General features: G+C 38.3%; 1 protein-coding gene across 1 annotated transcript; it reads left to right on the forward strand.

Annotated features, from left to right (window-relative positions):
- Positions 1–828: 828 nt before the first annotated feature.
- On the forward strand, positions 829–21,479 carry ANKEF1 (ankyrin repeat and EF-hand domain containing 1). The gene is made up of 9 exons (XM_068987522.1): positions 829–1,174; positions 5,159–5,358; positions 6,103–6,252; positions 7,784–7,907; positions 13,558–14,380; positions 17,465–17,691; positions 18,863–19,026; positions 20,143–20,280; positions 21,321–21,479. Exons 1-9 carry the CDS (start codon positions 829–831, stop codon positions 21,477–21,479), a joined length of 2,331 nt encoding a protein of 776 aa, XP_068843623.1.
- Positions 21,480–21,856: the final 377 nt, after the last annotated feature.

The raw sequence follows: 21,856 nt of genomic DNA on the forward strand, positions 1-21,856 counted from the left end.
GACTCAATGGACATGAGTTTGAGCAAGCTCTAGGAGATGGTGAAGGATTGGGAAGTCTGGCATGCTGCGGTCTGTGGGATCACAAAACTTTGGACACGAGCAACGGAACAACAACAACATGGTCTACTACTTGACTCAAAATGTTGTGTTTTGGAATTGAATAAACAATAAGAGGTAAATTATGTATTAGAAGGCTCATTGCAACTTAGTGGGATTATTTATGAAAATTTACAGTTGTGTCTCAATCATTTACCTGCCTCATTCCCACATAAGAGAAAATAGGAGTCATCCATCACATCTTTGGTATTTCACAGAGCTCAAGAGATTCCTGTTTATAATGAGCAGCTCACATTTCTACACAATCTTTACAGCATTTTTAAACTGCTGAAATCTGTGTGTTCTCTACATTGTGAGAGATGTACTGATAACAGAGCATTATAGAGGGAAGCTTGGCAGTTTAGTTGACCTCACCTGCTTCATGGGTAAACAGTAAGGCTATATCAAGGAGGGATGAATAAATGAAATAATAAGAAAACTGCATATCCAGTTTACTTTATGATGGGAGATTTGTTTTGAAATATTTTAACATTATGCTAGCTGAGTATTTTTGTGCTTAAGTGTAATTTCTGCTTTCATGAAATTAGTTGCAATAAATTATGGTAATAATGGTTCATAAGAAATAGCATCTCTTCTTAGGGAAGCCTTAGAATACTGTTAAGTCAAAGTCAAGATGAAAAAAATAACTCTGAATTCTATGTTTTGCTTTGATTTTTGCTGCTGTAGTTTTTGGTTTGGCCCACAAAGGCATTTGCAAGAAGCTGGTCAAATATGGCTTTAGCAGATAAGAGACTTGAGAACCTGCAGATCTACAAAGTTCTTCAGTGTGTTCGGAGCAAAGACAAGAAGCAGATAGAGAAGTTGACCAGGCTCGGATATCCTGAACTCATCAATTTCACAGACCCGGTCAATGGAAACAGTGCTCTGCACTTAGCCTCAGTTTCCAATGACATCGACATGGTCAGCTTTCTCCTGAGCCTTGGTGCTCACCCTGATGTGCAAGACAAAATGGGCTGTACTCCGATTATGAGGGCTGCAGAACTGGGCCACGAATTGTCCATGGAAATATTAGCCAAAGCAAAAGCTGATATGACTATTGTTGATAACGAAGGAAAAGGTAAAAACTCTTAGCATTCTATCTAGTAAATGCAATTTGATTTGCATTTTTTCTTATGAACTTTAGAAGTCAATATAATGCATTGTTTGCTTTCAGACTTAGAAGGGAGTTACTCATGGCATGTAGTAGTGAGAGGCTAGATTCTCACTCTTACATCTTCCCATACTTTGAAAACAGTGTAGATATTTCTTAGGAAAACCAGTTCTGAGAACTTTCTCATTGAGAAAAAATATTAGAATTAATCTTTTTTTTTAATGTGGAGAACTTTCAACATGACACACTGATATTTCCATAATCATAATCACTTATTGTAAAATATAAAGTCCATTTAGAATTTGACATGTTAGAACCTCAAGTAATACTTGAGCTAGGGTTTTGCTCTCAAGAGCAGTCTATGTAGAAAGTAGTTGCATTTGGGAACTTGAAGAACTAAGGCTGATTCTGACATAAGCTCCAACTTTCTATTAGTTGTTTTAAAAATGTATTTGGAAATAAGACTTAATCATAGAAATATGTCATGTCTGTGATTGATTATTCAGGTGAGACAACATATGTCTCACTCTTTCCCTACCAAATCCCATCTTAAGACCACGATCTGGGAGCTTCTTGTCCAAATAACTCAAGGTTCTAGGAGGAGGTGATGCAGCTTTATGAAAATTACTAAGAAAATTACCACCAGACTGAATATAAACTGGTAGATTTAATCAGTTGTTCCAAAAGAATTTCTTCAAGTACAAAGCCGTTAACATCGGTCCCACATTAGAGAAATGAATCCCATTTTATACCATTAATTAATGGTTTCTGACAGGAACAGAATCTGCTTTCATAACTCTCTGTGGACATGGTCTTTGATAAGTGACTTGCTTACTTATCAAAGAGAAGAGGACAAAGAAAAGAAACAACTATTCAATTATTTAGTGCACTCATGAGTAAAATGTATTTTTTAATGTTTTTATTTAAAAAAAAAACAAACCAGAAGCCTTTCAAAGCCCTATACAACAGTAGTCCCCAATATTTTTGGCACCAGGGACTGATTTCATGGAAGACCATTTTTCTGTATACTGGGGAGGTGCGAGAATGGTGGAAGTGATGCTTTCATAGTATAAAACAAACGACAGTTCTATGGAGCATCTAGATAAATGTAAACTGGATAAACTCTACCATTAAAATAAAAATACATGAAATCCAAATTTAAAAATGAGTTACTCAAACAATTAAAAATAGAAAGATGGTCAGGGACATGTTGAAAATGCAAAATCAAAGACAGAGAAGTCGTAGCAGGCAAAAGTGAACCAAAACAACAACAATGACAACAACAAAATCTGGAATTGTTGCATTGTTGTTGTGTTGGTTCACTCTTGCCTGTTATGACTTCTCTGTCTTTGATTTTCAACATATCCTTGACCGTCTTTCTGTTTTTAACTGTTTGAGCAACTATTTCAGATACATGTTTATATGAAATATATTTCAGGTTTGATTTTCACATAAACTGTATTTTTATTTTAATGGTAGAGTTTATCCAATTTACATTTATCTAGATGCTCCACAGAACTGTCATTTATTTTATTCTATAAAAGCATAATATATTTAATTTATATAAATACACAGATAAATACATATAAAAATAATTTTCTCTATGGTCCATATGATCTTTGTTTTGTTATATGTGTGTATATCTTCCTTCTCATATTTTCTAAAATTAATGGTGTGTTTCTAGTTATTTTAATGGCTAACTTGACAGCTTTACCTATACATAAACCTGTCTATCAAATTAGCACTCTAAACAGTATTCATTGATATTTTTCTATGAAAGTTGAGATTGGTACAAGAATTCTTCCTGTCACCTCCCTTCCAGTATCTAATTTTAGTAAATTATAATCATTTTAGTTCTTTCAGTGATTCTTTTCATATATTTTGTCTGCTTTTAATAATATCTCAAAACTCCAGCAATAAAAGATAAAGAAAATTGAATGTTTAAACTCTCTTTCCTCTCTTCCCTACAAGTTTTGTTAAATTTCCTTATTATTTCTATATTATTGTGAACTACAGTTTTCTTTTCTGTATCTAGAATTCCCAAAGTGATTGAGCTTTGATTCAATGATTGAAGGGATTCAGCATCTATCATGGGTCTTTTAGTCACATATTCCCTGTTGATCTCCTGTTAGACTCATTTTTGTCATTGAGTAATTCAGCTTACTCCTTTGGGCTTATATACTTTGATTTCTTGCATCTTTAAGTTTATATGTTCATCTCTTTTATATGTGAACAATTGCTTGACTGAGTATTAAGAATTCCCTGTTTTCTTTCCCAAATGACATTGTAAAACTCCTTTGCTTATTTTCTAGCACTGAAAGTTGCTATGCCAAAGTCTTGCAGCCAAACTTGACATTTCCTCTTTAGAGATGGCTTGAATTTTTAACTGGTTGCTCACAGGACACTTTCTTTATCTAGTTTTGTTGAGGCACATATTATGCTACTGCTAAGTTGCTTCAGTCGTATCCAACTCTGTGCGGCCCCGTAGACAGCAGCCCACCAGGCTCCCCCGTTCCTGGAATTCTCCAGGCAAGAACACTGGAGTGGGTTGCCATTTCCTTCTCCAGTGCATGAAAGTGAAAAGTGAAAGTGAAGTCGCTCAGTCGTGTCCGACTCTTCGTGACCCCATGGACTGCAGCCTACCAGGCTCCTCCGTCCATGGGATTTTCCAGGCAAGAGTAGTAGAGTGGGGTGCCACTGCCTTCTCCGAGGCACATATTATGGATTGTTTCTAATCAGTTTTTCCTGAGATCCAACATATTTGTGTTAGATCTAGGTTTTTACTTCAAGAGGGTTTTCCTTTATTATATCTCTCCATTTTTCTGTTCCATTTGGTCTTTTATTGAATGCCAATTACATACATGTTAAATATCATTTGCCTTTCTAGACCATTTAAACTCTTGGATTTTTTTCAAGTTCTTTCAACTTTTTCCTCCATGTCCCTGCCTATGGTTTTGGCAATGTCTGCTCTCCTTTTTCCTGCTTCCATGTGACTTTCATGTCTTTAGTGGTTTTAGTTTTCTCTACCATTTCTTTTATAAGATATACTTGCTCAAATTCATCTTTTCCTTCTATTTATCTTTTTGGTTTGGTTTTGTTATCAGTAATGGATCAGTCAGTAATTTTCATGTGGTATAGTTATTTGAGTATACAATTTTTGCCTCGTGTTTGTCAGCTTCCTTTCCTTTTCTTTCAGTAACTTTTTTCATAGGTCGCATGCTGGTTTTTTATTGGTTACTGTTCCTATTTGAATGAAGTCTGTTTTTAGAGTGAAGTCATTACAAAGTCAGTTTGGAGTTTGTCTGCCGTTTACTTGAGTGTCTTAAGAAAATTCTGACCGGGGTTTATAAACAGTACCCCTGTCTGTAGTACATTTTTGACATGGATTATGTTGAGGGTCTGTATGTCACGGATACCAGATATGAGAAGGTAGCATTTTTCTCTTTGCAGTGCTACTTTTTCTTCTCTGCAACTGCACAGGCAGCCTGCTCCCTGTAAACGTGGCTGGTGTACACATTTCATCATTCAGTGCTCCCTCCCTTGCCACTCTGCAGTTTCAAAGGGGTCCAGGGATCCACCAGCAAGCCTCGGGCACACACGCTCCTGCATATTCTAAGGAGGGCACTGGTGTATAGATTACAGGATGCCAAATACCCACAGTCAACAGGGGCTCACACTCCAGCACTCAGATTCTTCTCAAACAAGATCCTGTCACGTTTTGCTTATGACTGTTTTCTAGCTCTTATCAGAGGTTGGGGTTCCTTTTTGGTTTCTCTGTCTTGGTGTTTCAGTTGCTTTCAGAGAGAAAACCAAGGCATAAATGTCTTTGCTCTGTCTCACCTTCAACTCGCTAATTATGAATTTTAAAATTATTCTCTGTTCCCTCCTATCTGATTCAAATGTAGAGAGACTACTAGTTAACTGTTCTTTGGGGATTCTATTTTTCTGCAGGTGTTTTGTTTTACTGCATTCTGCCTACCAAGCGGCATTATCGGTGTGCACTGATTGCCTTGGAACATGGTGCGGATGTCAACAACTGTACCTGTGAAGGAAAGCCAATATTCCTTAGAGCTTGTGAAGAAGCACATGATGTTAAGGATGTGTGCCTGACATTTTTGGAAAAAGGAGCCAATCCAAATGCTATCAACGCAGTAAGACTATTTCTGTGATTATGAATATTCCTTTTTTTCAATTACAGAATCCTGTATTGTATTTTTTCACTTGAATATGGTAAAATCATCCTGTTAGCTTATAGACTTTTCATTTCTGTTCAAAGTGCTTTAAAATTACAGACTTTCATTATCTTAATATAGCACGGCCATGATTCTATGGTCTGTTTCCTAATTATGTTTGAAAAATTGGTATTTATTATGTACAACATTAAAAGATCATTACAGGAAATAGAAAAGATATTCCTGATGCTTAATAAAAATTTATCATCTAAAGAAAATATGTAGTTCTGCTGCTTCCCTTAATTATTTTGCTCCCTCTACTCACTTGGCTAATTTTATTGAGTTTTCTTTTAATTGTCATTTCCCGACAATAAAAACAGTTCTTCTCATTAGAAAACACCTGTAGCCTAATTTTAGCATATGTTTTACCCTCTCTTCCCCCTTTTTGCTCTACTTTCTTGGCAAGAAACAGCACTTTTTAGCATGATCTTCTCATACGAAAATCTGGTGTGACCTTGACTCTGATTATAGAATTCTACATTTTGGACACTGACCCATTTTACTGACTTCATGTTTCCTGTTTGTTACATGAAACCAATAAAACTGTACAAAACTGACAATGTCAGTGTAACTCTAAGGCCAAATGGATTTAGACCATATTTATACAGAACGTGTCATGTAGTATAACAGGGATGAACAGCATCTGGTCTGTTTCCTGTCCAGTCCACAGGTCGCACGGCTTTAATGGAAGCATCGAGAGAGGGAGTGACAGAACTAGTTCGAGGGATATTGGAAAGAGGAGGGGACGTGAATGCATTTGACAATGACAGACATCATGCTGCACACTTTGCTGCCAAAGGAGGCTTTTTTGATGTAATAATCTACTATATTCTTTAAAATTTGTTGCTAAAAATATTCTCCTTTTCCTCAGCATCTTAAAATATAGTGTAAGTTACACTGATAGATTTTTTTCTGCATTTTGATTTTCCAAAATAATTCCGGAATTGTATTTTATACCAGATATTATCCTTCAAGGCTTATTTTAGCTCTTTATTCAGTTTTATCTGCTTGCTAATTTACGCTTTTAATATTACTAATAATGTTTTTCTATATTCTTAACTGGGCTTCTCTAGTGGCTCAGACCCTAAAGAATCTGCCTGCAATGTGGGAGACCTGGGTTCGAGCCCTGGGTCAAGAAGATCCCCTGTAGAAGGAAATAGCAACCTATTCTAGTATTCTTGCCTGGAGAATTCCATGGAGCCTGGAAGACTACAGTCCATGGGGTTGCGAAGAGTCAGGCACAACTAAGGGAATAACACTTTCACTTTTTTCTTTCAGTTATAGCAACTGAAAAGTTTTGCCACATGCTACTACTCTATTTTAATGACTCCATTACATAAGAGAATTTTTACAATACAGTATGGTCTAATTTGAGGGATAACAAGACCTAATCTCATCTCCTTGGTGTTTAAGTACATCTAATGACTCACTTAAGAGTTAAGTTTTTAACTCTTAAGTAATCTGATTATCTGGATATATCAGCAAAAGATAACTCATACATATAGTGATACTGCAGAAACAAACTAGAACTCAATGCTATCCTATTTTTAAAAATTCTGAATTATATCTAAAATTTTTCTGAGTTCTAACATTATCTTTACTTTTGTCACTGGGTCTCTTAGCTGCAATAAAAGTATACATGACTAGAAATCACATCTGTCTGGTAAAGCATTTGCTCCCCTGATTTGCCACAGTCTGAGTGTTCTTGCCTGGAGAATCCCAGGGACGGGGGAGCCTGGTGGGCTGCCGTCTATGGGGTCGCACAGAGTCAGACACGACTGAAGCAACTTGGCGGCAGCAGCAGCAGGTGCATTCTAAAGTTGCCTAAATTTACCAAAATGATAGTGCCCCGGCTGAGTATAGAGTTTTCTACACTCTAGATAGATGGTCCCCAACCTTTTTGGCGCCAGGGACTGCTTTCATGGAAGATAATTTTTCCACAGACTTGTGGGAGGAGCGGGGGGTGGCTGTGGTTTCAAGATAATTCCAGCACTTTACATTTATTGTGCACTTTATTTCTATTATTATTACATCAACTCCACCTCAGATCATCAGGCATTAGATCCTGGAAGTTGAGGATCCTTGCTCTAGAACTTCTGACAGTGATGGAAATGTTCTATATCTGGCTGTATAATATGGTACAATTACAGTACACATGTGGTTTTTGAGTCCTTAAACTATGGCTAGTGGAAGTAAGGAACTGAATTTTTAAAATTTGTTTCCTATTTAATTCATTTCGATTTAATTCAAACTGACACTCTGGATAGCACAGGTCTAGGTCTGAGTTTTCAGCCAGTAAACATACATTCTTATTCCTCTACAATATCCACTATTTATTTTGCAGATATTGAAGCTTCTTTTTGCATACAACGGAGACATGGGGTTGATTGCAATGAATGGCAACACACCACTTCATTATGCTGCCATGGGTGGTTTTACAGATTGCTGTAAATATATAGCTCAGCGAGGTAAATGGTCTACCAATTTCATGTCTAAAGAACTTATGATTTTCCCACATTGTAGATGAGCAGAGAATTTCAGTGTGTCAACATCAGTTGCTTATCTCACAAATATATGTAGAAAGAAAATTAAATTTTTTTCTTATTTACCTTCTGTTAAATCATAAATCTGACCTAGAAAGTAATAAAAATTCATTTCTCAAGTATTTTTAGATTATTATTAAAAATCTAAAGAGAATTATTTATGAGTCAACCAATTACAAAGATGCTTATTTTTTAAAATGTAAATATCAATCTAAAATGGAGAAGGAAATGGCAACCCACTCCAGTATTCTTGCCTGGAGAATCCCGTGGACAGAGGAGCCTGGTGGGCTGCCATCTTTGGAGTCACACAGAGTCAGACACGACTGAAGCAACTTAGCGTGCATGCATGCATTGGAGAAGGAAATGGCAACCCACTCCAGTATTCTTTGCTGGAGAATCTCAGGGACAGAGGAGCCTGGTGAGCTGCCGTCTAAGGGGTCACACAGAGTTGGACACAACTGAAGCGACTTAGCAGCAGCAGCAGCATCAATCTAAAAAAGGACAAACACTAGAAACCATGTCTTTAGTCCGAATTCTTAATTATTTTATTTTTGAAAATATACTATCATGTCAAGTGCAAAGATAACATTTTGGGTAATTTTAAATTATGGGGGAAATATTTGGGGGAGAAGCATTAAATTAAATGAAAACTTTAATGGAACATTTGAAATATAAGTAATATTTATTACTTTAGATTTTCCTGTATATTTTAAGTGACTGTTAATTTGAGAATATAAACTATGTTATGTATGTTGTATGTGCTCAGTCGCTCAGTCGTGAGATGCTATGGACGGTAGCCTGCCAGGCTCCTCTGTCCATGTGATACTGGAATAGATTGCCATTTCCTCTTTCAGGGGATCTCCCCAACTCAGGGATTGAACCTGGGTCTCCTGTGCCTCCCGCATTGCAGGCAGATTCTTTAGCACTGAGCCCCTGGGGCTTCCTTTATATTATGCATAGCTTAAGATATTCCTTAAAATGGGCTTCTCACACGGCTCAGTGGTAAAGAACCCACCTGTTAAGCAGGAGACACAGGTTCGATACCTGCACTGGGCAGATCCCCTGGAAAAGGAAATAGCAATCCACTCCAGCATTCTTGCTGGGAAAATACCTTGATGGCAGGCTACAGTCTATGGGGTAACAAAAGAGTCAGACATGACTTAGCACCTAAACAGAAACAATTCCTTAGAATAGTAATATTTTTAAAAATTTTAAATAGCAATATTAGCCAATTAAGTTTAAATATTTTTACTAATTTTGTGTTAATTACATGCCTTAAGGAAGTCAGTCCTGAATATTCATTGGAAGGACTGATGTTGAAGCTAAAACTCCAATACTTTGGCCACCTGATGTGAAGAACTGACTCATCTGAAAAGATCCTGATGCTGGAAAAGATTGAAGGCGGGAGGAGAAGGGTGTTGACAGAGGATGAGATGGTTGGATGGCATCACTGACTCAATGGACATGAGTCTGAGTAAACTCTGGGAGTTGTTGATGGACAGGGGGGCCTGGCATGCTGCAGTCCATGGGGCTGCAAAGAGTCGGACACAACTGAGCGACTGAACTGAACTGAACTGAGTTAAACGTACATTCAAAGTTATTAATTCTTTGTTAGAGAGGGAACTGCATGCTGCTGAATGTTGTGGTAGTGACTTATTTTTTTTCCAGCTTATGAGAAATAGAAACTTAAAGTTCAGCAGCTCTATAATAGAGCAGAAAAAGTACTTTCATTTTCCTGTCTTCTATGTAGGCACAGAAATTTTGAAGTCACTGGGACCCGAGAGAGCCTATACTGTAACCACTAACATTATAAATAAGACTAATATGCCTGCATAACTGATGTAGTAACTGATTCACTTTGATTTTTTCTTACCTTATACATAGCTCACATTCTTTCCCCATCCCCCTAAAATAGAGATAATGGAAAATGTACCAAATGCAATTTTTGCCCTCATCAACTGTCTCTGAAGAGACAGTTTTCAAATCTTGTTTCCAAATCTCTCAACACCAGCAGATTATTCTGACACTTCATTTTTCATATTGTGTATTTCTGAAAACTAGAGATCTGCCCAGACTGAGGCAAGCTTCTTCAACTTTAATATGCTCTTTTCTTATTGGGACAAACATCCCTCAATATATACTCTACCATTTATGTCCTTCTGGGATAAAGTCAGAGAAAGCAAATTAAGATGTACAGGGCCAGAGCTTGCCAAAGGCCTTGCCTGGTGATGCAGAAAAGATTGATCCTCCTGGCAGACTCATAAGACTAGACTGTTTCTGCAATGCAATGAATGTCCGAAAATGTTTTGAGTTTCCCGGCATCTTTGGAAGTACACCTGCTTCACCAGGTGCTATGTGGGTGGCCTAGTTCCACAGGAGAATGCTATCAGTTATACTTCCACCTTTAGAATCTTGGATCTAAGGGAGTCAGAGCAACTGGAAACCATTAGCCACGAAATGCTTATTTCTGAGTAAACTCCCTGGATGTAGCCTCTTCTATCCTTCAATATGAAGGCTGGATTCTTTTCCCACTACTCCCTACTGCTACTTCCTCAATACGCTCCACTTTTGTTCCTGATCTTGTCCCTGGAGTAATTTACACCTCCCTGTAGGCAGTGTGAGGCCATATCCAGGGGAGTGGAGGGGAGGTTGGATTAGCTCTCCTGAAGCCCCTGTGGAGGGATCTCCTCACGGGGCTTTTGACAGCAGTCAGCCGAAAGGCACGTATCGGCAACAGAGGAGCATACATCACAGAGGGCATGAATCAGTCTGTATTTACTAACGATAAAAGAGAAGACAAAAGTCAAAAGGACAGGAAAGTGGCTTCATATCTTTAAGCTGGGATGTGGGGGTCTTTATTCCACACAGAATTGCTAACTGGGAGGAAACTAGGCTAAGAAGGCGGCAAGATAAAGCAGCTTTAAAACCCTTTGATCCTTGGTGCTGGGGTGAATACAGGAGTGAATTGGGAGATGGCAGATAAACCCCAGACATCCCGAGTAAGTGAAAAAGCTAAGTAAAAGTAGCATACTCAAGATGACTATGGAATTACACTATTGAGTTATTATACTGTGGAGACAAGGCTCAGGTCCTGAGTTATTATACTGTGGAGACAAGGCTCAGGTCCTTTTCCCAATAAGTCACACTATTCTTCAAACTGTCCAATATAAAAGTTATAGAATTTTTTTGTCCCAAGTACCCTTTTTGAGTTTTCCTATCACTAGTAAATATACCAGCCTTCAAATAAAATTTTAATTTTTGACAATGCCAGGACTATTAATGCTGGAATCATTTTTCTTTTTAATAAGGAATAAAATTATGAAGTGTTAGAGAGGGATGTTGTATTTCACATGCAGCTGCCTTTACGTTTTGGATGCTAGAGATACTGATTGCTAGAGAATCTTTTTTGATTATGTGATATTGGCAAGGCAACAAAAGAGCCTCGTAGATTCAAAACACGAGAACGAATATCTTCATAGTCTGACTTAAAATGGGTTTTTAGTGTCTCAAGACACTTATTACAGACAACACAGCCTTCTTGATACCACAAAGTAGACTCCCTGATGCATTCAGAAAAGCTTATTTATTTGGAGAATGCTTACATATAATGTTGGTCTCATCATTTTAAGTCAGAGACTAAAAAAGGAAAATGAATTTTGATGCCTAATTGCACAACTCTTACACTGGAATTCTTTCAGATTTGATGAGCAGATTACTTTTACAGGCTGTTCATATGACCTTACTGCAAAAGAGCAGGTGAATATAAATTTCATGGAGAATACAGATAAAACATAGTTTAAGATTTTACTCAGATTGACAGTCATAATCGTTCAAAAGAAGCAAGAGTCAGTTAGCATCTTAGATGCCTAAAGTCCTCCTTAAGCTGTTTGAATCCAGGTTCTTTCCAAATTTAAATGTCATCTTTACTCTTTCCCACTTGGCATGAAGACTCTTTAGCAAGTATTCTAATATGATATTTGTTTCAAATATCTACAGGAATTGATTTCTTAATCCATAGGGGATAGATACTATTCACTGGAAAAATATCTTCCTCAAAATTCACCAAACTGAAGCTCACAGAAAGAAAACAATTATAGCTTAAGTTTTTGTGTTCACAATGTTGTTCAGTGAGTCACTCAGTCGTGTCTGACTCTATGTGACCCACGGACTGCAGCACTCCAGGCTTCCCTGTCTTTCACCATCTCCCAGAGCTTGCTCAAGCTCATGTTCTTTGATTTGGTGATGCCATCCAACCATCTCATCATCTGTCATCCCCTTCTCCTCCTGCCTTCAATCTTCCCCAGTATCAGGGTCTTTTCCAATGAGTCAGCTCTTCGCATCAGGTGGTCAAAGTATTGGGGCTTCAGCTTCATCAGTCCTTCCAATGAATAGTCAAGGGTGGTTTCCTTTAGGATTGACTGGTTTGATCTCCTTGTGGTCCAAGGGACTCTCAAGAGTGTTCTCCAACACCACAGTTCAAAAGCATCAATTCTTCAGCACTCAGCATTCTTTATGGTCCAACTCTCACATCCATACATGACTACTGGAAAAACCATAGCTTTGACTAGACAGACTTGTGTTGGCAAAGTAACATCTCTGCTTTTTAATATGCTGTCTAGATTTGTCATAGCTTTTCTTCCAAGGAGCAAGCATCTTTTGATTTCATGGCTGCAGTCACCATCTGCAGTGATTTTGGAGAAGAAAATAAAGTCTGTCACTGTTTCCATTGTTTCCCAATCTATTTGCCATGAAGTGATGGGACCAGATGCCATGATCTTAGTTTTTTGAATGTTGAGTTTTAAGCCAGCTTTTTCACTCTCCTCTTTCACCTTCATCAAGAGGCTCTTTAGTTCCTCTTCACTTTCTGCCATAAGGGTGGTATCATCTGCATATCTGAGGTTACTGATATTTCTCCCTGCAATCTTAATTCCAGCTTGTGCTTCATCTAACCCAACATTTTGCATGATGTACTCTGCATATAAGTTAATAATAATTTTTACTTATTAAATTTTTTAAAGTTTTAAACTTATATATGAGTTGAGTGTGCATATGCTCAGTCCTGTCCAACTATTGTGACCCCACAGACTACAGCCCACCAGGCTCCTCTGTCCATGGGATTTTCCAGGCAAGAATACTGGAACAGGTTGCCATCTCCTTCTCCAGGAGATCTTCCCGACCCAAGGATCCAACCCAAGTCCCTTGCATCTCCTGCACTGGCAGGCAGATTCTTTACCACTGAGCCACAGGAAATCACTTTTATCTTAGAGTGTAGCCTATTAACAATGTTATCATAGTTTCAGATGTACTGCAAAGGGACTCAACCATACATGTAAATGTGTTATCCATTCTCCCCCAAACTCCCCTCCAGCCAGGTTGCCGCATAATCTTGAGCAGAGTAATCATAGGTTAATTCTGTAATTATAATAACTAACTGCTCACCTCTATATACAAATAATTTGGGGACCGACTTTTGATTATTCACTGGAAATTTAAAAATCAACAACAGATGCATGTCATTTGTGAACCCAGGCAGATGCCCCAGCACCATTCATAATCATGATGTTTCCTGTTTTAGGATGTGACCTAAAATGGAAGAATCTGGAACATAAAACGCCCAGGAACTTGGCTAAGGAAGGCGGCTTCAAAGGAGCCAGCAAAGAAATACGGCGAGCGGAGCAAATCGCTAATAAACTGGCCAGGCCAGGGGTCAAAAATCCGAATCCGCGCTTGTTCCTGAGACTTCACGATTGGTCAACAGAACACGAGACTTTCCTTCGGGAAGCCTTCTCGTTTGTGGACAGGGGTGATGGGACAGTCACCAAGGAGGACTTTGTGCTGACCCTGGAGGAGAGGCAAGATTTTGTGAACTCAGAGCAGCTGGCTGCTATCGCGCAAATGCACGAAAAAGTCCGGGGTGGAGGGGTCAATATTAACGAGTTCTTCAAAGGGACCAGATATTTAAGTAAGTCTTATATCTTGGGTTCCTTTGGGCCTAAGAAGAAGAAAAAAGGGATGGCCAAAAGAGCCAGAATGGGCAAGTTTGTTTTACCCCTCCCCATCTGTATCATCCCCGACCACGTGTTTCCACGCCGCAGTGACGGTGGGCCGCCCTATTACATGATCGAAACCTACAAGAATGTAACTGATTGCAACCGCTTTAACAGAGATCACCCCCCGGAACATCCCATTCAGGATGACTCTGCTTGGTATATTGATGATCCAGGGAGGATCTTTTCAAACATTAATTTTGTCACCAAGGCGGGAGACCTGGCTTCTCTGAAAAAGGCTTTTGAATCAGGAATACCTGTGGATATGAAAGATAATTACTACAAGACACCGCTAATGACTGCGTGTGCCACTGGAAACATTGATGCAGTCAAGTTTCTTCTTGAGAAAGGGTATGTCTTTTGGTTGAGTGCGATTTAGATTTTTGGGAGCCTTCACATTTCAAGGAAGTGAAAGGAAGGCTAAGAAACATTCAAGTCTAAAATTTAAATAGTGGCAAGAAACAGCTTCATTCCTGAAGTCTAGACCACAAATAGACCTTATACTGCCAACCAGGCTAATAGGAACATTAAGAGTATGTGCAACAATGCCAAAGTGAAAGCTGAGAAGTTTTCACTATAGGGGTGGAAGAAGCCTTATGATCGGGTATTCCTGGCCTCCCCAAACAATTTTAATTTGGTCTCAGAGCTTTACCTAGATGATGTGGAGTGCCTTTTATTTTCTTTTAAATTAAAAATATTTACTGTGGTCAAAAATAGCATGTCATCTACCCTCTTAACAAATTTTAAGCGTACTGTGCAATATTGTTAACTACAATCAAAATATTGTAGAGCAGATCTTTAGAATGTATTCATTTTACATGGAGTCATTTTTAAATCTGCTTTTTGTTTTGTTTTGTTTTTGAGGGCATCCCAACAAATCAAGTAATTTGATGGTGGCCATAAAACTAAGTGGGCTTCCCAGGTGGCACTAGTGGAAAAGACCCACCTATCAGTACAGGAGACATAAGAGACTCAGTTGAATCCCTGGGTTGGGAAGATCCCCTGGAGGAGGGCATGACAACTCACTCCAGTGCTCTTGCCTGGAGAATCCCATGGACAGAGGAGCCTGGCAGACAATGTCCATAGGGTTGCAAAGAGTCAGACATGACTGAAGTGACTTAGCATGCATGTAATGACTAAATGACTAGGCATGTTTCATTCCCTTTTCCTTGGCTCATTTGTAAATATCTTTAAGATAACAAAGCATGACATTTTATTTAACTTTTTAACCAGAAGCAATTTCTCTGGTTCAAGTCCTTCTTTTTTACCATTCTTGAATAACCTGGTGTAACTTTCTTAACCTTTTTGTGCCTCACTTTTCTCACTTTAATAATGGGGCTATAATGGAACTCAGCTCACAGAATTTCTTGAAGATTAAATGAGTTAAAATATGTAAAGCACTTAGTAGCCCAGTAGTTGCACACTTGATAAAAGATATTGTTATTATTACTATAATGTTTAATGTCAAAGAAAGATTTAAGTGTGTTTATTATCAAGTGGTAAAATAAAGCAACTAATGATAATTTGAAGTTTGGGGCAGTGAATTTTAAATGGGACTAAAATTTTATTTTATTTTTATAGTTTCTGAATGATAAATTGCTTTTAATGAAATTGAAAGAATTCACTTTCTTTTTTTGCTTTTTATTTTTTCATTTCATCTTTATTTTGTGTTGGAGCATAGTTGATTTAGAGTGTTGTGCTAGTTTTAGGTGTATTATACACACACGTGTATCCTTTCTTTTTCATATTCTTTTCCCATATAGATTATTACAGGATATTGAGCACAGTTCCCTATGCTACACAGTAGGTCCTTACTGGTTATCTATTTTATATGTAGTAGTATGTATTATATACTGATCCCAAACTTCCAATTTATCCATTCTCCTTTGGCAATCAGAAGTTTGTTTTCGAAGTCTATGAGTCTATGAGGAGTACGTCAAGGCTGTATACTGTCACCCTGCTTATTTAACTTCTATGCAGAGTACATCATGAGAAGCGCTGGGCTGGAGGAAGCACAAGCTGGAATCAAGATTGCCGGGAGAAATATCAATAACCTCAGATATGCAGATGACTCCACCCTTATGGCAGAAAGTGAAGAACTAAAAAGTCGCTTGATGAAAGTGAAAGAGGAGAGTAAAAAAGTTGCCTTAAAGCTCAACATTCAGAAAACGAAGATCATGGCATCTGGTCCCATCACTTCATGGCAAATAGATGGGGAAACAGTGGAAACAGTGGCTGGCTTTATTTTATTGGGCTCCAAAATCACCGCAGATGGTGACTGCAGCCATAAGATTAAAAGACGCTTACTCCTTGGAAGAAAAGTTATGACCAACCTAGATAGCATATTCAAAAGCAGGGACATTACTTTGCCGACTAAGGTCCGTCTAGTTAAGGCTATGGTTTTTCCAGTAGTCATGTATGGATGTGAGAGTTGGACTGTGAAGAAGGCTGAGCGCCGAAGAATTGATGCTTTTGAACTGTGGTGTTGGAGAAGATTCTTGAGAGTCTGTTAGACTGCAAGAAGATCCAACCAGTCCATCCTAAAGGAGATCAGTCCTAGGTGTTCACGGAAGGACTGATGTTGAAGCTGAAACTCCAATACTTCGGCCAGCTGATGCGAAGAGCTGACTCTGGAAAATACCCTGATGCTGGGAAAGATTGAGGGCAGGAGGAGAAGGGGACGGGAGAGGATGAGATGGTTGGATGGCATCACCAACTCGATGGACATGGGTTTGGGTGGACTCTGGGAGTTGGTGATGGACAGGGAGGCCTGGCGTGCTGCAGTTCATGTGGTCGCAAAGAGACAGACACGACTGAGCAACGGAACTGAACTGAACTGATGAGTCTGTTTATGTTTTGTAAATAAGTTCATTTGTACCATTTTTGATACAAAATTTTGATAGATTTTATTACTTAGAATTTTAACAATGATGGTGCATTTATAAATTCATAACATACAGAGGAAGCAGATACAAATTAAATCATGTAGCTTTCCTATTTCCTGTCAACTTTGACCTTCACTGGATCCAGTTTTATAATTTTCCCCGATATTAACGTCTAACAAAAATTGTAACCCCTAGGATTCAAGCAGCTTCTAAACTAAACAAAATGTATATATATACACAAAGAAAGTTGACTATCAGATGCAGAACACAATTTAAGAAAAATTATGGCACAGAGTTTGCTGCTGCTGCTGCTGCTAAGTCACTTCAGTCGTGTGCAACTCTGTGCCACCCCATAGACAGCAGCCCACCAGGCTCCACCATCCCTGGGATTCTCCAGGCAAGAACACTGGAGTGGGTTGTCATTTCCTTCCCAAATCTTTCTTGGTTTACATTTGAACAACTTAATAAAGCTATGAAATCTTAGAATTTTTAGCCTCCAGTGCTTGGATCAACCCATATTTTTAGCTTCTGTATCCATCTCATTTTACAGGGCTAACGTTAATGCAACAGATAATTTTCTGTGGACTCCACTTCATTTTGCATGCCATGCTGGCCAGCAAGATATTGTTGAGCTTCTTGTTAAATCTGGAGCCGTGGTAGATGCCCTCTCAATCAACAACTCAACTCCCTTAAGTAGAGCGATAGAGAGCTGCAGACTGGATACTGTAAAATACCTACTTGACATCGGTGCTAAATTCCAGTTGGAGAATAGGAAAGGTATGAGTTTCATTACAGGTGATCAGGGCTAGAAAAGGAGGATTTATGTTAGATTCCCAAGCCTTCTAAATCTGTTCTTACAGGACCACATTTTCCCTTAAGTTACTGTTGCAAAAACTAACCTGAGTTAAATGTTATGGAACTTTGTCTTGTACATAGTGCTTCTCAAATCACTAGTGTTAAAGAATCAGTTCTCTATGTTGGTAATTCATTGTAGACTGAGACTTTTGTAAAATACAATGAAAAATTATTTACTAGAAAAATGAAGAGGAAAAAGAACCCTGTGAAATACAAACCCAAGCTTTTTAAAATCTTTGGATTCAAATGACAAAAATTCTATAAAATTGCTATAAAAATTTCTAAACATTTACCCTTGAATTCCTGTACTTACTTCACTGTGAGCCCATACCATTAATATGTAGACTGACACCAGTATGCAGATCACATTTTGAGTCATCACAGTGTTTTAGCTGGCAGTTTCTAATAATTGGCATAGTTTGAAGCCCCTGTAGACTTTAGATCCCTTCTACAGCTAAACAGTAATTCCTGAAATAAGACTCCTTCTAGGAAGTAAATGGGAAGCCTACTTTATGTCATAAATTTTCTGCATGAAAAAGTAGAGGTGTTTTAAGAGTGGGACTCACTGCTTTTTGATCTGAAGGAGCTTTAATAGCTTTGGCTGCTTCAGGCTGCCTCTGAGTCACAGGTAGTATTGTTAGGCTTGCCTGAGGATGTAACAGAGGTCATAATATCCAGCCATCTGCATAGAGTACTTGTGACTTCCAGCTTCCCCAGACTTTTTGAATATACCTCCTTCCGTCACAGGAAGGAAGAAAGCATAAAACTGTCACACATGGAGGAATGTGCACACTGTGGGAAGAGAACCAGCACTCAGGTATTCAATGTGTGATCTAGCACGCTTTCCTATCAGACACGCTCAAAATAATTAACAAGAAGAAATGGATTTGCTCGTAAATGACACTTTAAATGATAAAATTTTAGAGCTGGGACCACTTTAGAGAATATCTGAACCAATCTGTGACTTTTATACGTAGCACTGGCTTCATTAATCACCCTTAGTTCCATATGCTTAGAGCTGATGAGCTGAGATTTTGCTACATGGTTTATTGTTAATCTGTTTAATGACACTCTAAATTTATGTTTTAAACAGGGCATAGTGCCATGGATGTTGCAAAAGCTTATGCTGACAGTAGAATAATTGGTTTGATTAAAGAAAAGCTGGATAACTTGCCCAAACCAGCAGAAAATCAAAAACCAAAAGGCAAGCCACCACCCAAAGCAAAGACTGAAGGCCCCGAGATTAAGAAGGAAGAGGTATGAAGAGCAATTGGCCCCTCATGAGTGCCGGGTGGGGCTGCAGCACCACTTACTTATTGTCACAGTTCATGGGCAAATAATTTGCAGTCCATGTCTTCAGTACCAATAGTTCTAAGAAATACCTAGCAAGAAATTTACTATTACTAAAAAGTCTAAAAGTTGTCATTGCAAACAGAATCCACACAAAAAACAAGTTGGTTGAACCAAACACTGTTAGAATGTTGAAGAAAGAACTTATATTAGAAGTGTACACACATAGACCTGAATTATACAGATTTGATGAGATATCCCAAAAGGGAAGTGTAGGGTAACATTTATGAGAAAAGAAGTAAAGCATGATTTTCATTCATTTTGATTTCATAATCTTTCACTATCCACCTTACCACCCAATTCCCAAGGAATTTTTTTATTATGAACCCTAGGATATGTAACTTGGATAATCCTGAAAATGACTCTAGAAGGCTTTAAACATGCCAGATTGTTCCTGGTAATCTGGAGTGGTTTGGGTCCCTCTAAATTATCAGCAGAAGATTGTTGTTTATGGGGGTTTCCCAGACATCAAGAATTTGTCCTTAGCAGGAAGCTCTAAGTACATTTCTAAGCTAGAAGCTTCTTTTAGGGAAACAGATGGATCCCTCAAGATCTTTGGCTGACACAGGATGGGGGATGAAGTTCAGGAAGGAAAAGTTTTAACATTATCAAATTGGAAATGGTTAGAGGTGATAGGAAGCAAACAGTTAAGGGATGATCGGCAGACGGTAGAGAGTAGCAAGCATGGAGGAAGAGAGTAAGGCTAGCCAGAGGTGAAGGAAGATTGATCAGTTACAGCTCCTAACACAGGCACCATTATCATTTTAGTAGCAATACATCCTTCTAATTAATGATGGCCACAGATCAAGGATGGATCTTGAAGACTTTTGTGATCTGTCACTAATACTAATTAAGTTAAACAAGGCAAAAGAGTTATCTCACCCCACCCAAAGTTATCATAATATTCTATTTCATTTCAAATTATAATTTGTATAGTAGCATTTTTTCAACTTCAGAATATTAGAAAGTATACACAGGTTTTTGAAATTGATAGTTGTTTTTTGGGGTTTTGCTCATTTCCAGGAAACACTTTCAGCAATGTACACTGTACCAGCCATAGTGGAGGACAAGAAGATGCGTAAAGATAATGTAGTTTATCTTAATTCATTGATTACCAGTGGTTATACCAAGAAAGTGGATATCACATTTATCCCACAGAGGGTAAGTACTTTAGAAAGATCGTAACATGGTATAAACTCCTAACACCTTTTTCCAAATACTTCTTATGCAGAGCACCCAAACAACTGTCCAAAGCTTATCTTTTGATAGCTTTGTTCTTGATAAGTTGTTATTTGAAGTTGTCCTTTTTCTAGATCCTACTGCTTACAACTAAGTCAGTCCAATTTGTAAGGCTTCCACTATCTTGTATTTTTACTTTCTGTATTGACTTCTTAATTTTCCTTGAACAGTTGAAGTTGTCTTTGGTCAGTGCCATTCCTTGTAGCCATGTAGTCACTGAATTTTATAGATAGTTCCTCTGGGTACTTCTTAAAGTCCGACCCTTCCTCTTTGTACACACTATCACCATCTTACTTGGGAGTTTTATACTGATCAGGACTGGATTTATTAAATAGCTTCCTTAAACATCTACAAGTAAAGCGATGAAGACATATTTGGAGAACAAGAGTGGTCTTCTAATGCTCATCAAACCATGCTGAATAATAGACCACCAGCTCTTTCTGCCCAGTACTGTGAAAATAATTTTGACTTCCCCACAAGACATAAAGGCTGTCTATTAATTCCATTGCTTCCTGGTTTTGACATCCTGAGAATGAACAACAGCTGGCCTCAGGGCCATCAGAGAGGTCACTGAAGGGTATTTCAGTTGTTCAGATAGTCACCATCAGAAACAGTGATGCCCATGTAACCACTAATGTCACGTAAGAGATAAAAGTTAAGATATACTTAGAAGTAAATTTGTTGTTGTTGTTCAGTTGCTCAGTTGTGTCCGACTCTTTGTGACCCCAAGGGCTGCAGCACACCAGGCTTCCCTGTCCTTCACCATCTCCCGGAGCTTGCTCAAACTCATGTCCATTGAGTCAGTGATGCCATCCAAGCATCTCATCCTCTGTCGTCCCTTCTCCTCTTGCCAGAAGTAAATCGGATAGTTTTAAACTGACCAGATTGAAGGTTGTCTGGATATTGGCATGTTTATTGGCTGCCATGCTAACGTTCACTTTGGATGTGGTTGTTTGTTTAAGATCTGGAGTCCCGAGGCCACGACAGCAGAGCTGATCAGAATGCGGGAACTGCGCCGGGAGAGATTCACATATGAGGTAGATTTTGAGGACTTCATGATGCCCTTTCAGAAGCACATCACAGAGAGAGCACAAGCAGTGGAAGCTAGCTTCAAGATGTAAATCACAGCGATTGCATCTCAGAATAAACATTTTGAGGCCCAGGGACCAAATGTTGGAGAAAGTAGATTCCCATCAAAGTCAAAGCAACTCACAAGTTAAGCATTGTAACAAAATATTTGTCTTTGCTTTAACAACTATAAATATTCTGAGCTGTCTAGAGAAGTCATGTTTTATTTTGGAATGAATTGCATGTCATTCTGGATAAATTCCTCAATCTTCTTCAAGAATGTTTTAGAACAATGGCATATTTGGTTATAAACATAGTGTCATCATCAAAGAGTTTACAAGATGTACATCATTATGTTTGTTAAAGATAACCTTTTACTGGAACTGAATGAAAGCTATTTAATATTAGGGAAGAGAAGCCCTTTTTAATA

The sequence above is a fragment of the Capricornis sumatraensis genome, chromosome 15, assembly GCF_032405125.1.
Source record: "Capricornis sumatraensis isolate serow.1 chromosome 15, serow.2, whole genome shotgun sequence".
In the NCBI taxonomy this organism is placed as follows: Eukaryota; Metazoa; Chordata; class Mammalia; order Artiodactyla; family Bovidae; genus Capricornis; species Capricornis sumatraensis.